At 39.1% G+C, this 17,603-nt stretch overlaps 1 protein-coding gene across 3 annotated transcripts in view; it reads left to right on the top strand.

Annotated features, from left to right (window-relative positions):
• The first annotated feature begins 1,840 nt into the window (after nucleotides 1-1,840).
• The window catches only part of mctp1b (multiple C2 domains, transmembrane 1b), a 68,126-nt gene continuing 52,363 nt past the window's right edge, over nucleotides 1,841-17,603 (top strand). Inside the window, exons 1-3 of one of the 3 annotated variants that reach the window (XM_079804807.1) lie at nucleotides 1,841-2,511; nucleotides 15,971-16,085; nucleotides 16,245-16,387. In XM_079804807.1, coding sequence (XP_079660933.1) covers nucleotides 2,050-2,511; nucleotides 15,971-16,085; nucleotides 16,245-16,387 — 720 coding nt within the window. In that variant the 5' untranslated portion in view covers nucleotides 1,841-2,049. The remainder of the gene's footprint in view (nucleotides 2,512-15,970; nucleotides 16,086-16,244; nucleotides 16,388-17,603) is intronic. The other 2 variants (XM_079804806.1, XM_079804805.1) reach the window with 2 other exon arrangements.

Raw genomic sequence — 17,603 nt, 5'->3', positions numbered from 1 at the left:
GGCTGACCTGAGTAAACGATCGCAACCAGAATTTCCTGGAACATCTCCTTAAATACTAGACCAAGACAGAAACCTCTATCAAATGTAAACATGGGTTCACAATGGGAATTTGCATTAATCAAGTCTCCAGACCTGTAGTTTACACCTTTTTGAGGACAGGAGGTAATATGCACGAAAGACCAATTGGAAGAGTATCTGCCCTCCACTGAAAGCAAAATATCTCTAAACTCTTAAAACCTGTATTACCTTTTGGTTTACTTCTGTGGGAATGAGACCTTTGTACCAGTCGCAGTGAGCGTTTCAAATGATGCCAAACATGTATAGTGTTGTATGATTATTGTTCATATTGTTCCCCATATACAATTGGCTTCATCACTCTGTCTCCTCTCCACCAATCAGCTAGTGTGTGGTGGGCGTTCTGGCGCAATATGGCTGCCGTCACATCATCCAGGTGGATGCTGCACATTGGTGGTGGTTGAGGAGATTCCCCCCTTCTATGTAAAGCGCTTTGAGTGCCTAGAAAAGCGCTATATAAATGTAACAAACAAATTATTATTATTATATTAAACCATGTAGATTTTGGGCGAGTTTCAGGTCATCTCAATATGTGGAGAGATGGGGGAAGAGGCAGTGAAGGGGTAGCTTAATGATGCCTTGATTTCTCTGAGCTTTTATTCTGCCACAGTCACCACTTCCGCTTCTTCCGCTCATGTATATGTGTGGTAACGCAGCCCTGTTTTATCAAATTAGATACATTTGAGTGTGTTGAAAGTTATGTTATAATGCTCCTCTGTGCGTTCGCTCGGCGACTAGCCTACTATGAGACACTTTTTGCACACTGCAGTAAGTTAGATCGATATTAGGCATGATAAAACATGGTAGGCTACTCACAGTAAATCAAGAAAACAAGATTTAAACAATAAGACTAACTGTGTTGAACATTTGAGATAATGTAAATACACAAGTCAACAAAAATATATAACATTGTTCTAGTGGCTTTTGGATATTTTAATCCAAAAATCTCATGTAGGCTAGAATCTTTTGAAAGATTTGAGTCACTGTGATGATTCAAAACCCCCACGAATCATCACAGTGATTCGAATCTTTCAAAAGATTTGTTCAGTGAGACAACGATTCGTCGAGTGAAACGAGTGTCTTCAAAGAAACTCCAGAAAGATTTTTATGTTTTCCTCACAATTAGCCTATCATTTTCCCATTTAGTGTGATTTTACTAAATGTTTACAGCAGAAAATCCCAGGTCATATTCGTTCAGTAGCCTAATTCCAACCAATCAAATATTCCTTTCACTGCCCGCATTCGAATCATTATTCCGTACTTTAGTCCACTAATAGGCTACAGTTCACTTGAAGGAGTGAATGAAAACAAGTGAGAAAATTCGGTTACACTCGTTATTTCGGTGCAATGTGGGATAATGAGTGCACTCAACAACGTCCACTATGGTTTCGGACACCACTACAAAAATAGTGCCCTATTTAAAGGCATAGGTGGCGATTTCGGATTCAGCCCATGTTCACCAGAAGGTAATAATTCAAAAACACGAACCACCACCAAGGTGTGCAAGTAAAATGTGGGGAAAATGCGCCAGTCACAGGTTTATCTTGAGGTAAAATTTGCGTACATATTTGCATTTGAAAATTATTCGATCACGTCGTATCAGATTAACATACACCACGACGTGGAGTTTAAAACACTGCATGTAAATAAAAGCTCGGCGGGCAGGAACACCGCTCTGCATGATCATGGATACAGTATTTAGCCTATGTAGTATGGGTTACTGCAACTTTTTTAAATACTGGGCGTGGATGAGGAGTACAGGCTGGGCAGTCTTTTTTTTATAAAACCAGAAAGGTTTGCAGATGCGGTGTGGCAAAACTTGCCTCTCCATCACTCTACTTCCGCATCAAACATGTTTTTAACGCGCAACATGTCCTGCCGAGCACAACACTGAAGTAAATGCCATTTGCATTGGTTTGCATGTTTTTTTTTAACATTTTAAACATCTGACTGGGACGCAGCAGCAGAGATCATATGGAAGGGAAACTGGACATGGATGATGTTTCTCCATCCCATCAGCATCAGCGGGGCTTGTGGAAATCCTTCCACGGCAGAGCCAAAGTCACTGGCAGCCCAAAACTGGGCAAAAAAGACAGAAAGCAAGAAAGTGGGTTTTGGATATTTAAGAAGAAACGACCAAATGGTTTGGACCGAGCGGTGTCTTCGTCACAGCCCAATCTGCACAGCGCAGAAACAGCTCTGGATGGCGGTGAGAGCGGGGGGACGCGCTGCGGCATGCCGGAGCAGAGTGACGGTACGGCGGCCACAGCTGCAGCGTCGCTCGGTGGGGAGATCCAGATGCTGAAAAGAACCGTCAGCTCCAAACCGTCACTCTCACAATTGGTGCAGTCTCAACATAAACCTGCTCCGCAAGGGTCCACATGCATTGATGATTCTGTGATGGATGGCAATGAAGAACAGGTCAATAAAAGTGTGGTAAGATTTGTTTTGTCATTGCACTGCAGTAATAAGTGATGGATGCAGTTTTTCATTGGATCTTATACAACTTGTCTTGACGGCTAATTTATCTACATTCACATTTGCAGATGTTTTAGAACTCACTCAATTGTTTTAAATAGAGTGAGTATCCAAAAGTGGGATAGATTTTTGGTAAATGTATTATGGATAACTGAGCAGGGATTTGTCCGACAGCCCTAAATGTAAATGTATTAAAACAATATTTAATGTAATTTTTATTTGAAATATACTTTGACTTTTTTTTTTAGGTCATTTGTAAAAGTGAAACAATGAATTTAGGTCTATAGGAAATAGGTTTGCTGCAATTGAAATAAAATGGAATATATGAAAAGTGATCAATTACTGCCAGGTTTCGGCTGGAAAAACTGTCATATTAGCTGGTTTTTGTAACCTGATAGCTGATTTGTTACAGGTTCAACTTGATCAAGGTGTACCAGGTTAATCTGGACAACCTCAGCTTGGCCGGCATGGTTCAGCTAGACACCATGTACAAATAGGATAACACATAGGCAGAAATCAGCCTAGAGGTTGAAGCTTGATCACATCCACCAGGATGACGTCAGAGAAACATTTTCAGAAGGACTAACATAGGATTTAAAGGGTATTTATTTGACCATAACGCTTATTTGCCTCACTTTACCTGATATTCCACTTTTGCTGAATCCACCCAAGCAACTACTTTTAATACAATCAAACAAAACAGAAAGATTAACACAAAATTATTTTTTAAAGTCCTAATCTGGTGAACTCCTGGAATGCTCAGTAGACAATCAGTTTGTTGCATGCATGCTTGTGAATATCCTTGCCCTTGTACACATATTCAACATTTGATGTATGCACACCTGAATCAGGTGTTTCTATGCATGGCCATGTTGACATCTGTACATGCAAAGTGATGTGTTTGCATAGTCAAACTCATTTCAGATTCCCATTCACACAAGAACATGTGCCAGAACCAGCTTGTAATTTTTGGGACTGCTAAAGGTCTGCCTTTTCCCCACCCCCCTCTAAAAAAACACACACCTTGCTACGTGTACTGTGCTAAACTAACTTGCACTATTGCTTGTTTGATTGCTTCTATTGTTCTCCTCATTTGTAAATCGCTTTGGACAAAAGCGTAAGCCAAATGATGTTAAATTATGTAAAATTCAATGTAAACGCACAAAGAGATTTTCTTTAAAAACCTGTAAAGTTTGGCCTTGACAGTGAGTTTTTTTTTCTACAAACTGTTAGTTTCAGTTATGTTGGCTCTGTATTTAGTTGCCTGAGGGTGTTTGCCAAGCTGGTTTGCAAGAAGAGGAACTTGCTTTAAAGTAAAGACACATGAACACATTAATAGAGGTTTTCTAGCCAAACAGTGTGGTTCAGTAAGGTTATCAATTCTGATCAGTCTGTAGAACTGAATTACATTGGTCATTTTATTTTTATTGGTGGTCTAATGTGCATCAGATTATAAGATACAGATTTAAAGGGGTAGTTCACCCAAAAATCTAAATTCTGTCATTAATTACTCGCCCTCATGTCGTTCCAAACCCGTAAGACTTTCGTTCATCTTCAGAACACAAAGAAGATCTTTTTGATGAAATCCGAGAGTTTTCTGTCCCTCCTTTGACAGCTAGAGACTTTGTTTGTCTTTCAGGACGTGTTCTTCAAAATATCTGCTTTGTGTACCTTAGAAGAAACCAAGCTCACTTAAGACATTCTACTAACTATAAGTACATTTGCAACTACATGTCAACTAACTCTCATTTGAGTATTAGTAGACTGTGAGGTTAGGGTTAGTAGAATAAGTTGACATGTACTTGCAAAGATACTTAGAGTGTCTGTTGGGGAATCATCAGAATAAAGTGTTAGCAGATAGGCTATTAAAGGGACAGTTCTCTTGGACATGGACATGATTTACTCACTCTCAAGTCATCCTAGGTTTATATGACATTCTTCTTTCAGACGAATAAAATTAGTTAGTTATATTAAAAGTAGTCCTGGCTAATCCAAGCTATATAATAGCATTGACTTGATGGGTCATTTTTGAAGTCCGTAAAAGTGCATCTATCCATCATATAACTGCTCCACACGGCTCCGGGGGGTTAATAAAGGCCTTCTGATGCGAAGCGATGCGTTTGTGTAAGAAAAATATCCATATTTAAATAGACTAAAATAACTAGCTTCCGGCGGTTAGCGGTGCGCAAGTCGACTTGCGCTAAAAAAAGGTCACCCCCGACGCTACGTTTTGTTTTGCTCTATCCTCTGCACTTCTGCGTTTGCCAATACGCATGCGTCAAGGGTTAAAGGGTCAAGGGTTACTCTTTCGTCGTAAATCAATGCATACGGCAATCCACCGAAAGTTAAATTACACAAACGCGCCACTTCACTTCAGAAGGCCTTTATTAACACCCCGGAGCCTTGTGGAGTAGGGCTGCAACAAACGATTATTTTGATAATCGATGAATCTAACGATTATTAGACCGATTAATCGACTAATCATCGATTATTGTTATTGTCATCGCCGACTAATCAGTACATTTTGAACTATTATTCAGCTTTTCCAATTAGTTAAAACATTGAGTTATACATATTCTAACTATAATATATAAAAAAGAAAATCACTTCAACTTTTGAAATGGATGTTTTAATGAACTTTGAGCCAAGTTCTCAGAACTCAAATCACACACAAATGCTCTCTAAGCATTGTTTAAATATTCTGTTCTCTTTCAATTAATTTTTTTTAAAAATAATAATAAACAAAAATTAGCTACATTACAGACAAAAAAATATATATTTTTGAATGTAAACATCTCTTGGCAGCAGTATTAAAGGCATAGTTCACCCAAAAATGAAAATTCTGAAAATGAATAATTTACTCGCCCTCAAGTTGTTCCAAACCTGTATGTGTTCTGCTGAACACAAAGGAAGATATTTTGAAGAATGTTTGTAACCAAGCAGATTACCATAGTAGGGGAAATATACTATGGTACTCAATGGTTGCTCCATCTGCTTTGTTACAAACATTCTTCAAAATATCTTCCTTTGTGTTCAGCTGAACAAAGAAACTCATACAGGTTTGGAACAACTTGAGGGCGAGTAAATTATGACAGAATTTTCATTTTTGGGTGAACTATCCCTTTAAGAGCTTCATTTGTAAAACAATAATAGGCCCATTGCTTTTCTTAGAACTGAAACGGAAAGAGAGGACATTACTTCAGGACAAAAAGAAGGGTAAAATATTAATCTGCAAATAACATTGCAGACAAAATGACATTAATCTCTTACATGACAATTGAGCTTACAGATTCTCATTCACCTTTTAATTAACAGTATGAAAAAGAAACTGACATGATGTTCTTCCTAATATCGCCTCTTGGAGTCAGGACTGTTTTTATTATTATAACACTATAAGGTATTATAGTATGAAGACTTACAAGCTCGATCAAACTTTATTCTATGCTGAATAAATCATCACATTACTGTAATTATATTATTATTGTTAATATTATTACAATTATTATTAGTATTGCGTTCTCTAATAAAGAGATTTACCGCTAGTTAGTTAGTTGTTTCCTCTTTAAGTGCTCCAACATGCACGTTGTGCTCCCATGAAAAGTTTCGCCTTGCACGTCTCAATCAGCTCCTGGTTCAGTAGTCAGGGCACTGATCAGGACAAGAGTCAATGGGCTAACTCCCTGATCAGTGCCCTGACTACTGAACTAGGGAGCTGATTCAGACGCAGCCTTAGTTTGAAGTTTTGTGAAACTTTCCCACATTGCTAGTTGGGATTTGTTTGCACTCCGTCATTCGCGCTGTTTTCTTCTACCGCAACATTTGTAAGGGCTGCATTACACTCTAGTGTTACAGCAGCGTAGCGGTCAAATCGCGATATTGCAGACAATGTCGACTAAGCCCTAGTGTGGAGCAGTTATATGATGGATAGATGCACTTTTATGGACTTCAAAAACGCACCTTTTTTTAACCATTTTATTCGTCTGAAAGAAGAATGTCGTATACACCTAGGATGACTTGAGGGTGAGTAAATCTACTGAACTAACCCTTTAAGCAGACAGTCTACTAATACTCTAATGATTGCTAGTTGACATGTAGTTGCTAAGTTACTTTATAGTTAGTAGAATGTCTGAAGTTGACTATCGCATAAGTGTTACTAGAAAGTCATGTATGTTTGGAATGACATTGTGTAAATGACGGCAGAATTTTCATTTTTGGGTGACCTATCCCTTTAAATAATCATAATTGGAAATCTTGTCCTGAGCTATAAACAGGAAACCTCTGAGAAATACAGTTTGGCTAGTCATTGAAGTTTGGTATACATAAGCTTGTCTGTATGCATGTCCGTCTCAATCCATTACACCACTGGCTTAACAGCCACCAACGGTGCAGCTGAGATTAGAGTCAGACAAACAACAAGGCCCGAAGCCGAGTTCCTCTGAACCATATAGGCTCTCTCTATACTCCATTACATGTCTGGACTTGACCAACAATCTTGGTATGGAGCTGCCTGAGCTTTCTTTGTGGTTAGATTTCTGAGGAAGGGTTCTGGGAGGTTTGAGATTTGAAAGACAGCAGCATGTCTTTTTTAAGAAGTCTGTTTTGTATTAGCGTCACTTTCCCTTCTATCCGTGACTCAAGGTCTGGCAACTGAGGCAAGCAACTCAGATCAATTCGTAGGCGTTGATTTCAGTGAGCATGTTGATAAGTTTCTTTGTGTAAATTCATGGTATTCGGGAATTGCGGTTATGCTGAGCTACAGGGTTTCCAAAGTCATGGAAAACCTGGATATGGTAGAGAATTGCCTTGAAAAAACATGGAAATGAAGTAAATCTGATAAACAAAATAAATTAGCTATTGCTATATATAGCAACAATAAATAAACAATTATAGTTTTTAGTATATTAATGTTTTTTTTTTTATGTCCAGCATATTTTTTTTTACAGCAGAGCATACTTTTTTCCTATATATATATACACATATTATTTTTCCTTTTGTTTTTAAAGGGGTCATGAATTGAGAAATCAACTTTCCCTTGAGCTTTTGATATATAAAAGGTTATGGTAAAATAAGAATATCCTGTAAGTTTCAGAGCTAAAAACTTCCTTTTTAGTCAAAGAAAAGCTTTTATTGACATCAGGCCCAGGAAACGATCGATTTCAGAATATGCCACACCTTGACGTCATCGTATGCTGAAACGCCGCCTCAACAGAAAAAGAACAACGCCTGATTCTGTAGCCCCGCCCACCGTCTCATGCCACTAACATGACATAGGCCTACATTAGGGATGCGCGGTATACCGGTACTGGGAAAATACCGGTATGTATTTTATTTAAAACGGTACGATATCAAGATCTTGCTAATTTCGGTATATACTGCTGTTCCGAAGTTCACCGCTCTGTGGCAGTGCGCTACCCAAACTGACGCGAAACCGGCAAATGTCATGTGGCGCCATAGAGGAAAAAAATGAATACAGCAGTTGAATCTCACTCAACACGCACAAAAGGAGTTAATAAAGAGAGGATTAGACGTCCATCCATCCATCCATCTTCTTCCGCTTATCCGGGGCCGGGTCGCGGGGGCAGCAGTCTAAGCAGAGATGCCCAGACTTCCCTCTCCCTAGACACTTCCTCTAGCTCTTCCGGGGGGACACCGAGGCGTTCCAAGGCCAGCCGGGAGACATAGTCCCTCCAGCGTGTCCTTGGTCTTCCCCGGGGCCTCCTCCCGGTTGGACATGCCCGAAACACCTTCCCGGGAAGGCGTTCAGGAGGCATCCGGAACAGATGCCCGAGCCACCTCAGCTGACCCCTTTCGAGGAGGAGAGGATTAGACGTGAAATTTGGAATTACTTTGCTTATAAAACTGCTGAAGAACCATCAAACCTTGCCAAGCATCTGCCACTTGGCCATCCTGACTTGTACAAGACATGAAGAGATCGACAGGTGAGTGCATAAATCAAACGATCTAATTTATACATTTTTTTTTTTTAACACTGATCAACACACATACATAAGATCGTATCGTTTAAATATAATGAATTCTCCAGCGTTCGTTTCAACCAATGACATTTAGATTTCATAATATTTGCACGCATACTATTGCACTATTTTCGCGTAAGACGTAACCAACTGTGTTTATGTGACTGCTCACTAAAGATGGACATTTGACATAAGTTTGTGTGTATTTGACTAAGGAAAAACAACTTAATTTGGAATGCGCAACGCTCTTTAGGCTTGTCTGTTTGTTGTTGGTATGAGCACAAAGAAAACTCTCTCTTAGCTCCGATCCCATGTATGACGGAATGCTATAAAATCGCTCGCATGTTCAAATTCGCAAGATTTAAAAAGACGTGGGTAGTGATTTCCGTCAGCTGTCCCGAAACGAAAGCATAAGTTTCGAATCAGAGCGCGCAGATTGCTTTTATAGTGCATGTGTGATGTCTTTTGAAGCTAGAAGCAATTTGCTCATTTTGAGAGCTAGAGAAGGGTGTATTGCTGAAATTACTTTGCACAAGAAAGTTTCCAAATGACTGATTTGATAATCTTTGTTGATTCATTTAATAATAAACATTTGCGTTAATTTCCCGCTTTATAAACCTCAAACCTGCGAGAGTGAGTAAAATTATGCGCAATACCCGCGCCAAAATTCAGACCCTGTATGGTATCGATTTAATATCGGTACTTCGGTATTAGATTGTGGTACCGTACCGAAGCCAAAATTGTGGTATCGAGCCATCCCTAGCCTACATAGAGCTAAACCGCATTGCTTTTCTAATCAGTAAACATACCACATAAGCTTCATTCGGATTCCAATATTATGAATGCGTGGATGAACTTTACTTTTAATGAATATCCAGCTCACGTGGGGAAGACATTGCGCGTCTGTTCCTTCATATAACCACGGATTCGTTTGTAAACAAGAGACTGGATTTGCAGACAGGACGAGATTAACCACACTTATGTGAGTAAAAATGTTTTTTATATGTGATAGTATTGCATTGTTACAGATCATATTGATTATGTGTACATTTCTAACTGAACATACCTTAGCACGCTGTCAAAGGCTGAAGAATCTTTTATTTGTGGTGTTGTTGGTTCATTGCGATTCGGGATCAGTGCTCGCAAAGCCCAATGTCCCGGAGCTATGTTTTTTTTCAGACGGGCTACCAAAACGTAAGCCCGGCCTGCGGACGGGCTATCTTAAATAGTAAAATAACATTCCTTTCTTGATGTGCGTTATTCACTCTCTTGACTTGATATTTGAAGGGCGCACGCGGTTAAAGTCACCTATCGGGCGGGCCAAGGAACGTTAATAAAAAAATAACATTCCAATCAATCGCGGGTGGATGAGAGATGAAATCATTGTGTTTGTTTGATAAAGACATTTTGCAAACCCTGTGGGCGATTCATTCGGGTTGCCGTTACCCCACCGGGGAGCTGAAGCTCATTAAATATGCAAAGCTTATCCAAACATAGCCGTGGGCGTTTACTTCCAAGTCTTCTTTTCGGCACGCCCATAAAAATGAGCGTTTCTTGAGAGAGCCTCAAAACCAGGGCAGAAAATAGCCTATGACTTATTCATTAGGATGTTGTTGAATGTAAAAACCACGCAAACGTCATAAGTTTACCTAAAAATTTTAAAAGCCAGTTCATGACCCATGATATAATCACAAATGACTGTAAAAGCTATGAAATCAAGAAAAGGCTCAGATTAAAATGATTGAGATTAAAATGTTTTTTGTTGTTGTTGTTGCTCTGATACAGTTGTTACACCACTTTAAGGTTAGTATGACAGTGACAGTGTGTTGGTTGAGTAGCATAGCCACAACTACAAACAGGTAACGTTCACTGACATTAGCGTCTGACTGCTCAGGGCTTAAATGCTACTTATCAGACACGCATGGAAACAACATAAACAGATCACGTTTCCTGTCTTACATAATTACACCAAAAACAAGTGCATTTTGCACACATCCCCTGAGTCCTCTTTAAAGGACCTCAGACTTTCCATGTTTAAAGGCTGCTTTTCAAACAGGAAGTGGCTCTGTAACTTTTACCACCATGCTGTCAACTGCTTCATCTTCCTGTTAAACCCCTTGCCAAGTTATTTTGAAAAATTTTCTCTTGCATAATATCAATCATCATGACTACAGAGGTTTCTAGTATCCAACTGTATCTGTATCCCATTGCACTAATGCATATTTGCATAAAGGACGGATGCTGTCGCTCATGTTGAATGATTTCTGGTTGCTTTGTTGCTCGAAATCGTTGTACATTAAGTTTCAAAAAGACAGTTTTGTTGTGTCTTAATTATGAAATTAATTATTCAAATAAATTGTATTTGGGCTGTCACGCTCATACCATTTCTACTTTATGGAGAAAAAGGAATCTTACTATGAGATTTTGATTCATAGACACAATCAACATGAGCTAGTACAAACCGCAATAAAGGTTTTCAGTGCAGCGGTTGATGTGTCTCCTTTGGAGACCTGCTCTTGTAATTACCTCACAGTGGATGTGAAACAACAGGTGTCTTTTCTAACAGAGATACTCAGTACAGAACAGAGAAAGGTGATTTAATCTTAGATCTTATAGGGGAGGAACAAGGGCTGAACGATTACTCAAAATGCTCTGAGTTTTGGTCGTTTATAACATGCATTTGGGAACTCAACATGCACCCACCATCTTCCCAAACTTGTAATGAGAAGCGCTTATAAACCAGCTGTTGTCAACAAAATAGCTTTAAAGGGATAGTTCACCCCCCAAAATTGTGTCATTAATTTCTCACCCTCATGTCGTTCCAAACCTTTAAGACTTTTGTTCATCTTCGGAACACAAATGAAGATCTTTTTTAAAGAGCTTTTTGTCCCTCCATTGACAGTTACGCAACTACAGCTTTAATGCTGTTTAGTCAACATTTTCTGAAGAGAAAATATAACATCGCTTTATATGATGAACAGATTGATTTAGGTTTTTATTCACATTTAAACATTCAACTCACACATCAGTTGTGGTAAATGGAAGCTCAAGCATGTTCGCTTGATGTGCAAGAACCAATGAGGTTCATTCTTGTGTTATGCAGGACGTTTGAGCTTCCTCAAGAGCCAATGAGGTTCATTCTTGTGTTATGCAGGACGTTTGTGCTTTCGCCAAGAACCAATGAGGTTAATTCTCGTGTTACGCAGCTCGTTTGAGCTTCCACAAGAGCTAATGAGGTTCATTCTCGTGTTACGCAGCACATTTGAGTTTCTGTAAGAACCAATGAGGTTCATTCTCGTGTTACGCAGCACGTTTGAGCTTCCTCAAGAACCAATGAGGTTCATTCTCGTGTTACGCAGCACGTTTGAGCTTCCTCAAGAACCAATGAGGTTCATTCTTGTGTTATGCAGGACGTTTGAGCTTCCTCAAGAGCCAATGAGGTTCATTCTTGTGTTATGCAGGACGTTTGTGCTTTGGCCAAGAACCAATGAGGTTAATTCTCGTGTTACGCAGCTCGTTTGAGCTTCCACAAGAGCTAATGAGGTTCATTCTCGTGTTACGCAGCACATTTGAGTTTCTGTAAGAACCAATGAGGTTCATTCTCGTGTTACGCAGCACGTTTGAGCTTCCTCAAGAACCAATGAGGTTCATTCTCGTGTTACGCAGCTCGTTTGAGCTTCCTCAAGAACCAATGAGGTTCATTCTCGTGTTACGCAGCTCGTTTGAGCTTCCTCAAGAACCAATGAGGTTCATTCTCGTGTTATGCAGCTCGTTTGAGCTTCCAAAAGAGCTAATTAGGTTTGTTCTCATGCTTCAAGCAGGTTCGGTTGAGCTTTTGTTTAAATTCAATCTGTTCATCATATAAAGCGACGAGTCTCTTCATAAAAAATTGGACTAAACCTCTCAATTCATATGGATTAGTTTTACAATCTCTTTATGAACTTTTTGATGCATCAAAGTGGTAGTTGTGTGTCAATGGAGGGACAGAAAGCTCTCAGATTTAATCAAAAAAGAATGACATGAGGGTAAGTATGACAGAATTTTCATTTTTGGGTGAAATATGCCTGTAGACCTGCAGTTCAAAATCAGTATTTGTATCTAAAAATTACAATACGATTTTCTTTTCTTTTTTTAACCCAAATTGTGCATCTCTAGGTGAAACCAATATAATTTTTTTTAATTTTCAGGTGTGAGCTTGGTACAAGACTGACCAATTGTTTGACCAATCAGTTTGTCTGACTAATAAGCAGATGAGGAGACAAAACCTGTCATTGGAATTCTGTTTGGTGATGCTAGTGGAGCAGTAATATAACTGAGATGTTATCCCAGATATTGTTGTCTTTTGAAATGCAGGAAGATAAATATTGGATTTTCTAAATGTAAATTAGTCATCAGATCATCCTTATCATAACAAACATGGCACCAGGATGTTATTAGGGGAGTCCCCATCTAATAAAAATATTCTATATCCTTATTTTCGGCAATCCTGTTAATAAACAGGATGTTAAATAGGCCCTTAAGGCCCACAATGCAAATCACCAGCTTGGAGATGACACTGCAAACACATTTAGTGTGTGACAGAAATTTGTTTTTGACCTCATCTTTCGCTTAAGGGTGAAAAGGGGAAGTAGAACTTTCACTTTGTGTAGCTTTTGTCAAATATGTGACATAATTAGTGGTGTTTTGTTATTTCAAAGACCTGAAATATTAAACTTTGTTACGTAACTCGTTCCGCAACACATTAGCAACCACATACTGTAGAACACACCCTAGCAACCACATAGAACACCCAGAACACTATGGTTTTCAAATATTATCTTTTTTTCTTCTTCTTTTAAACGGATCCCCTGGTGTTAAGACTTGTATGGCTTAATTTAACATAAATTAGTCTCTTACTGAAATATGTAGTAGAAAACCCACGAAAGATCTACGTTATTTAAAAAATCCATTAAATATTTGGACAATGGGCGGCGCCATTTTGTTTGCGTTCTAGGTCGATGACGTAGAATGGTTGCACTTGGCAATCAACTGGCGCTACCCGTAGCTATTTTTACCACAAAACAACTAGGAAAATGTTTCAGAGTTAAACAAAAACAATCAATTGCTTTGTAATTGCATTTAAAACACACTCAAACACACATGCACACAAACTCACACACCAACAGATCGGCGCGCACACACACACACACACAAACATCCATGCACTGTGCGCACACGCACATACACACACATCCACGCACTGTGCGCACACGCACTGTGCGCACACACCCATCCACGCACCGTGCACGCACACACACACACACATCCACGCACTGTGCACACGCACACATACACACACATCCACGCTCTGTGCGCACACACACATCCACGCACTGTGCACACGCACACATACACACACATCCACGCCCTGTGCGCACACACATCCACGCACTGTACGCACACACATCCACGCACTGTGCACACGCACACATACACACACATCCACGCCCTGTGCGCACACACATCCACGCACTGTGCGCACACACACATCCACGCACTGTGCGCACACACACATCCACGCACTGTGCGCACACACATCCACGCACTGTGCGCACACACACATCCACGCACTGTACGCACACGTTCAATCAGCTGTAATGTTATGAGGGTTGACTTGCCTAACTTGTCAACTGGTTCCGATTCGGCAGGCCAGCACTCTCCCTGGCTGAATCCAAACTCGCCCCCTAAACCCTCATTCACTATTCCCTACTTTAGTAATACAGTTCACTTGAAGGAGGGGATGAAAATAAGTGCGGGAAGAAGTCGGACAGCCGTTGTGTGTTCATCGGCTGTACACTCGTAATTGCGGTGCAATGTGGGATAGAATGAGTGCACTCAATAAATTTCAGACACCACTACAAATGGCTGTCCCCTCAAATAGTGCCCTATTTAAGGGTATAGGGGGGGGATTTCGGATTCGTGGAGACTGACGAGGGCAGCCCATATCACATCTAGATTGAGACAGAGCAGTCTGTCAGATCTGTGTGCGCGTGCCGATCTGTTGGTGTGTGAGTTTGTGTGCACGTGTGTTTGAGTGTGTTTTAAATGCAATTACAAAGCAATTGATGGGTTTTGTTTAACTCTGAAACATTTTTCGAGTTGTGTTGTGGTAAAAATAGCTACGTGTAGCGCCAGTGTCCCTTAGCACTCCCAAAACCTTTGCTATATTGTACAGTTTTGTGGCATTTCATTTTTCTACTTGTAATGGTCAAGGTTTCTTGTTCTATCATGTCCATTTTCCCTGTATCTATTCTTATATATATATATATATATATATATATATATATATATATATATATATATATATATATATATATATATATATATATATATATATATATATATATATATATATATATATATATATATATATATAGTAAATAAAACAATCTTTAAATGATTTGCAGCAGGTTTTGCTGTCTTCAAGGACACAATGATCGTTTATGAATCTACAACTTATCAGACCAAACCCTTAACCACTAGGCTACACCAGAGGAAACAACACATTACTTATTCTGGACTCCAATAGGCTGTTTTAAGCACTGTCAGATGTGTGAAGTTGACATCACACACGCAGTGCTTCACTTCCTAAGCAAATATAAGCCACTGACAGCAAACAGCTAGTTTAGTCTCTTGTGACTCTCGCATGTTAGTTTATTTGCAGCTTAATCTGTTCAAGAACTGCCAACTTAGACAGGATGAGACCATCTTACTGACATATAAAGTGACCAACTACAACTGATAAGATGAAGTTATGAAGCGTGACGCAACAAAGCGGAAGCTCATGCCACTAATGGACATCTCCACAAAAGATTCTACAGCTAATACTGAAGAAAATGAGTGCTGACATTGTCAAAAGAATCCCAAAAGCATACACAAAGTAACTGTATTTTAACCATTGAACGTGTTCTTCTGATTAGCTGTGATTGTGTTACATTGCACAGCATTTTTGCTTTCATTGTGGGCAGATCCTTTGCTTGCTGTAAACTTGTCAACTTGCAACATGCCATTACACAACACTGCTAAGTTCTATATAAGAGGCAAAAATGTGACTTAAACAAGAAAATGTGTTGTTAAATGAATGCAGAGTGCAAATTGCCATTCTAATATAAAACTGTTAGAACAGAATAGAAAGCATTTCACTTGGTCTGTAAAAGAAGACGAGCTCAATCTTGCTGGTTTTATTGCACCAGTTTATCAGGTCTTAGCATCTTGCAACATCCTGTCATATTTTCAATCATAAATTGCCAGTCCAGGCATAACACTTCTATTAGTATAGGACCTTATAATCACTTTTGAGTAAGTAAAACTCTCACATAATATAAGGTTTGGCATTTATGGTGTTTGTGGAGGTCATATGATATGTACTCTAAAGTTTTTGGGACAATGTCTGTTTTCTTCAGGGCATTAATGCAGCTGGTAACGGTGGCACACAGACTCTACTGCCCATTTCAGCAATGTACCAGTTGGACATTGTGCTGAAAAAAGGAAACAACCTTGCAATTCGAGACAGAGGCGGTAAGACCTGCATCTTCTATGCTCATGTTGTTATGTTATTGTGTATATGTGGTCACTGTCAGGAAAATGTGTTTTACTTTGTATTTATATGCTTTTTAGAGCTAATGTTCAATAGTTGTTTAATCAGTATGTTGCACATCAAAATGTTATGTGTTTCAGGAACAAGTGACCCGTATGTGAAGTTCAAAATAGCCGGTAAAGAAGTTTTCCGCAGTAAAATCATACACAAGAACCTGAACCCGGTTTGGGACGAGCGCGTTTGCCTGATAGTGGACAATTTACAAGAGCCTCTATATATTAAGGTAATAATGCAGCTTTTATTGCTTAATGCTGATGGATTAACCATTATGTTGATTTTTTTAGATGCTTGTTTAGAGCATAGTGTATTTCAAATCCTGAAGGAATGACTCTTATAAGCCGGTTTGTTTTAGTGAATTAAAAACATACTGCTTAAACAGTGTTTTCCAAAACCTGAATTAATGAATCTTATGAGACGTTCCGTTTTAATGAATCAAAAACATACTGCATGACTGATGTAGTCTGATTCCCGAATGAATGACTCTTACGAGATGTTTGTTTTACTGAATCAAAACCATACTGCATAACTGATATAGTTTGATGCCCGAATCAATGACTCTTATTAGGTGGTTCATTTGAGTGAATCAAAAACATACTGCATGACTGATGTAGTTTGATTCCCGAATGAATGACTCTTATTAGGCGGTTCATTTTAGTGAATCAAAAACCTACTGTGAGATCGGTCCACTCTGATTCCCTAATGAATGATTCTTATGAGCCGGTTCGTTTTAGTGAATTAAAAACATACTGCTTAAACAGTGTTTTCCAAAACCTGAATTAATTAATCTTATGAGACGTTCCGTTTTAATTTATCAAAAACATACTGCATGACTGATGTAGTCTGATTCCCGAATGAATGACTCTTACGTGGTGGTTCATTTAGTGAATCAAAAACATACTGAGAGATCGGTCCACTCTGATTCCCGAATGAATGACTCTTATGAGGCGAATAATTTTAATGAATCAAAAACATACTGCATGACTGATGTAGTCTGATTCCCAAATGAATGACTCTTACGAGATGTTTGTTTTACTGAATCAAAACCATACTGCATAACTGATGTAGTTTGATTCCCGAATCAATGACTCTTATGAGGTGGTTCATTTTAGTGAATCAAAAACATACTGCATAACTGATGTAGTTTGATTCCCAAATCAATGACTCTTATGAGGTGGTTCATTTAGTGAATCAAAAACATACTGCATGTCTGATGTAGTTTGATTCCCAAATCAACGACTCTTATGAGGTGGTTAATTTTAGTGAATCAAAAATATACTGCATGACTGATGTAGTTTGATTCCAGAATCAATGACTCTTATGAGGTGGTTCATTTTAGTGAATCAAAAACCTACTGCTTGAACAGGGTAGACCAACAGGGTCTACACTGTTGAAGCAGTAGGTTTTTGATTCATTAAAACGAACCGCCTTATAAGAGTCAT

The sequence above is a fragment of the Gobio gobio genome, assembly GCF_949357685.1.
Source record: "Gobio gobio genome assembly, chromosome: 22".
NCBI classification, from domain to species: Eukaryota; Metazoa; Chordata; class Actinopteri; order Cypriniformes; family Gobionidae; genus Gobio; species Gobio gobio.
This window is presented reverse-complemented; position numbering and strand designations above follow the sequence as displayed.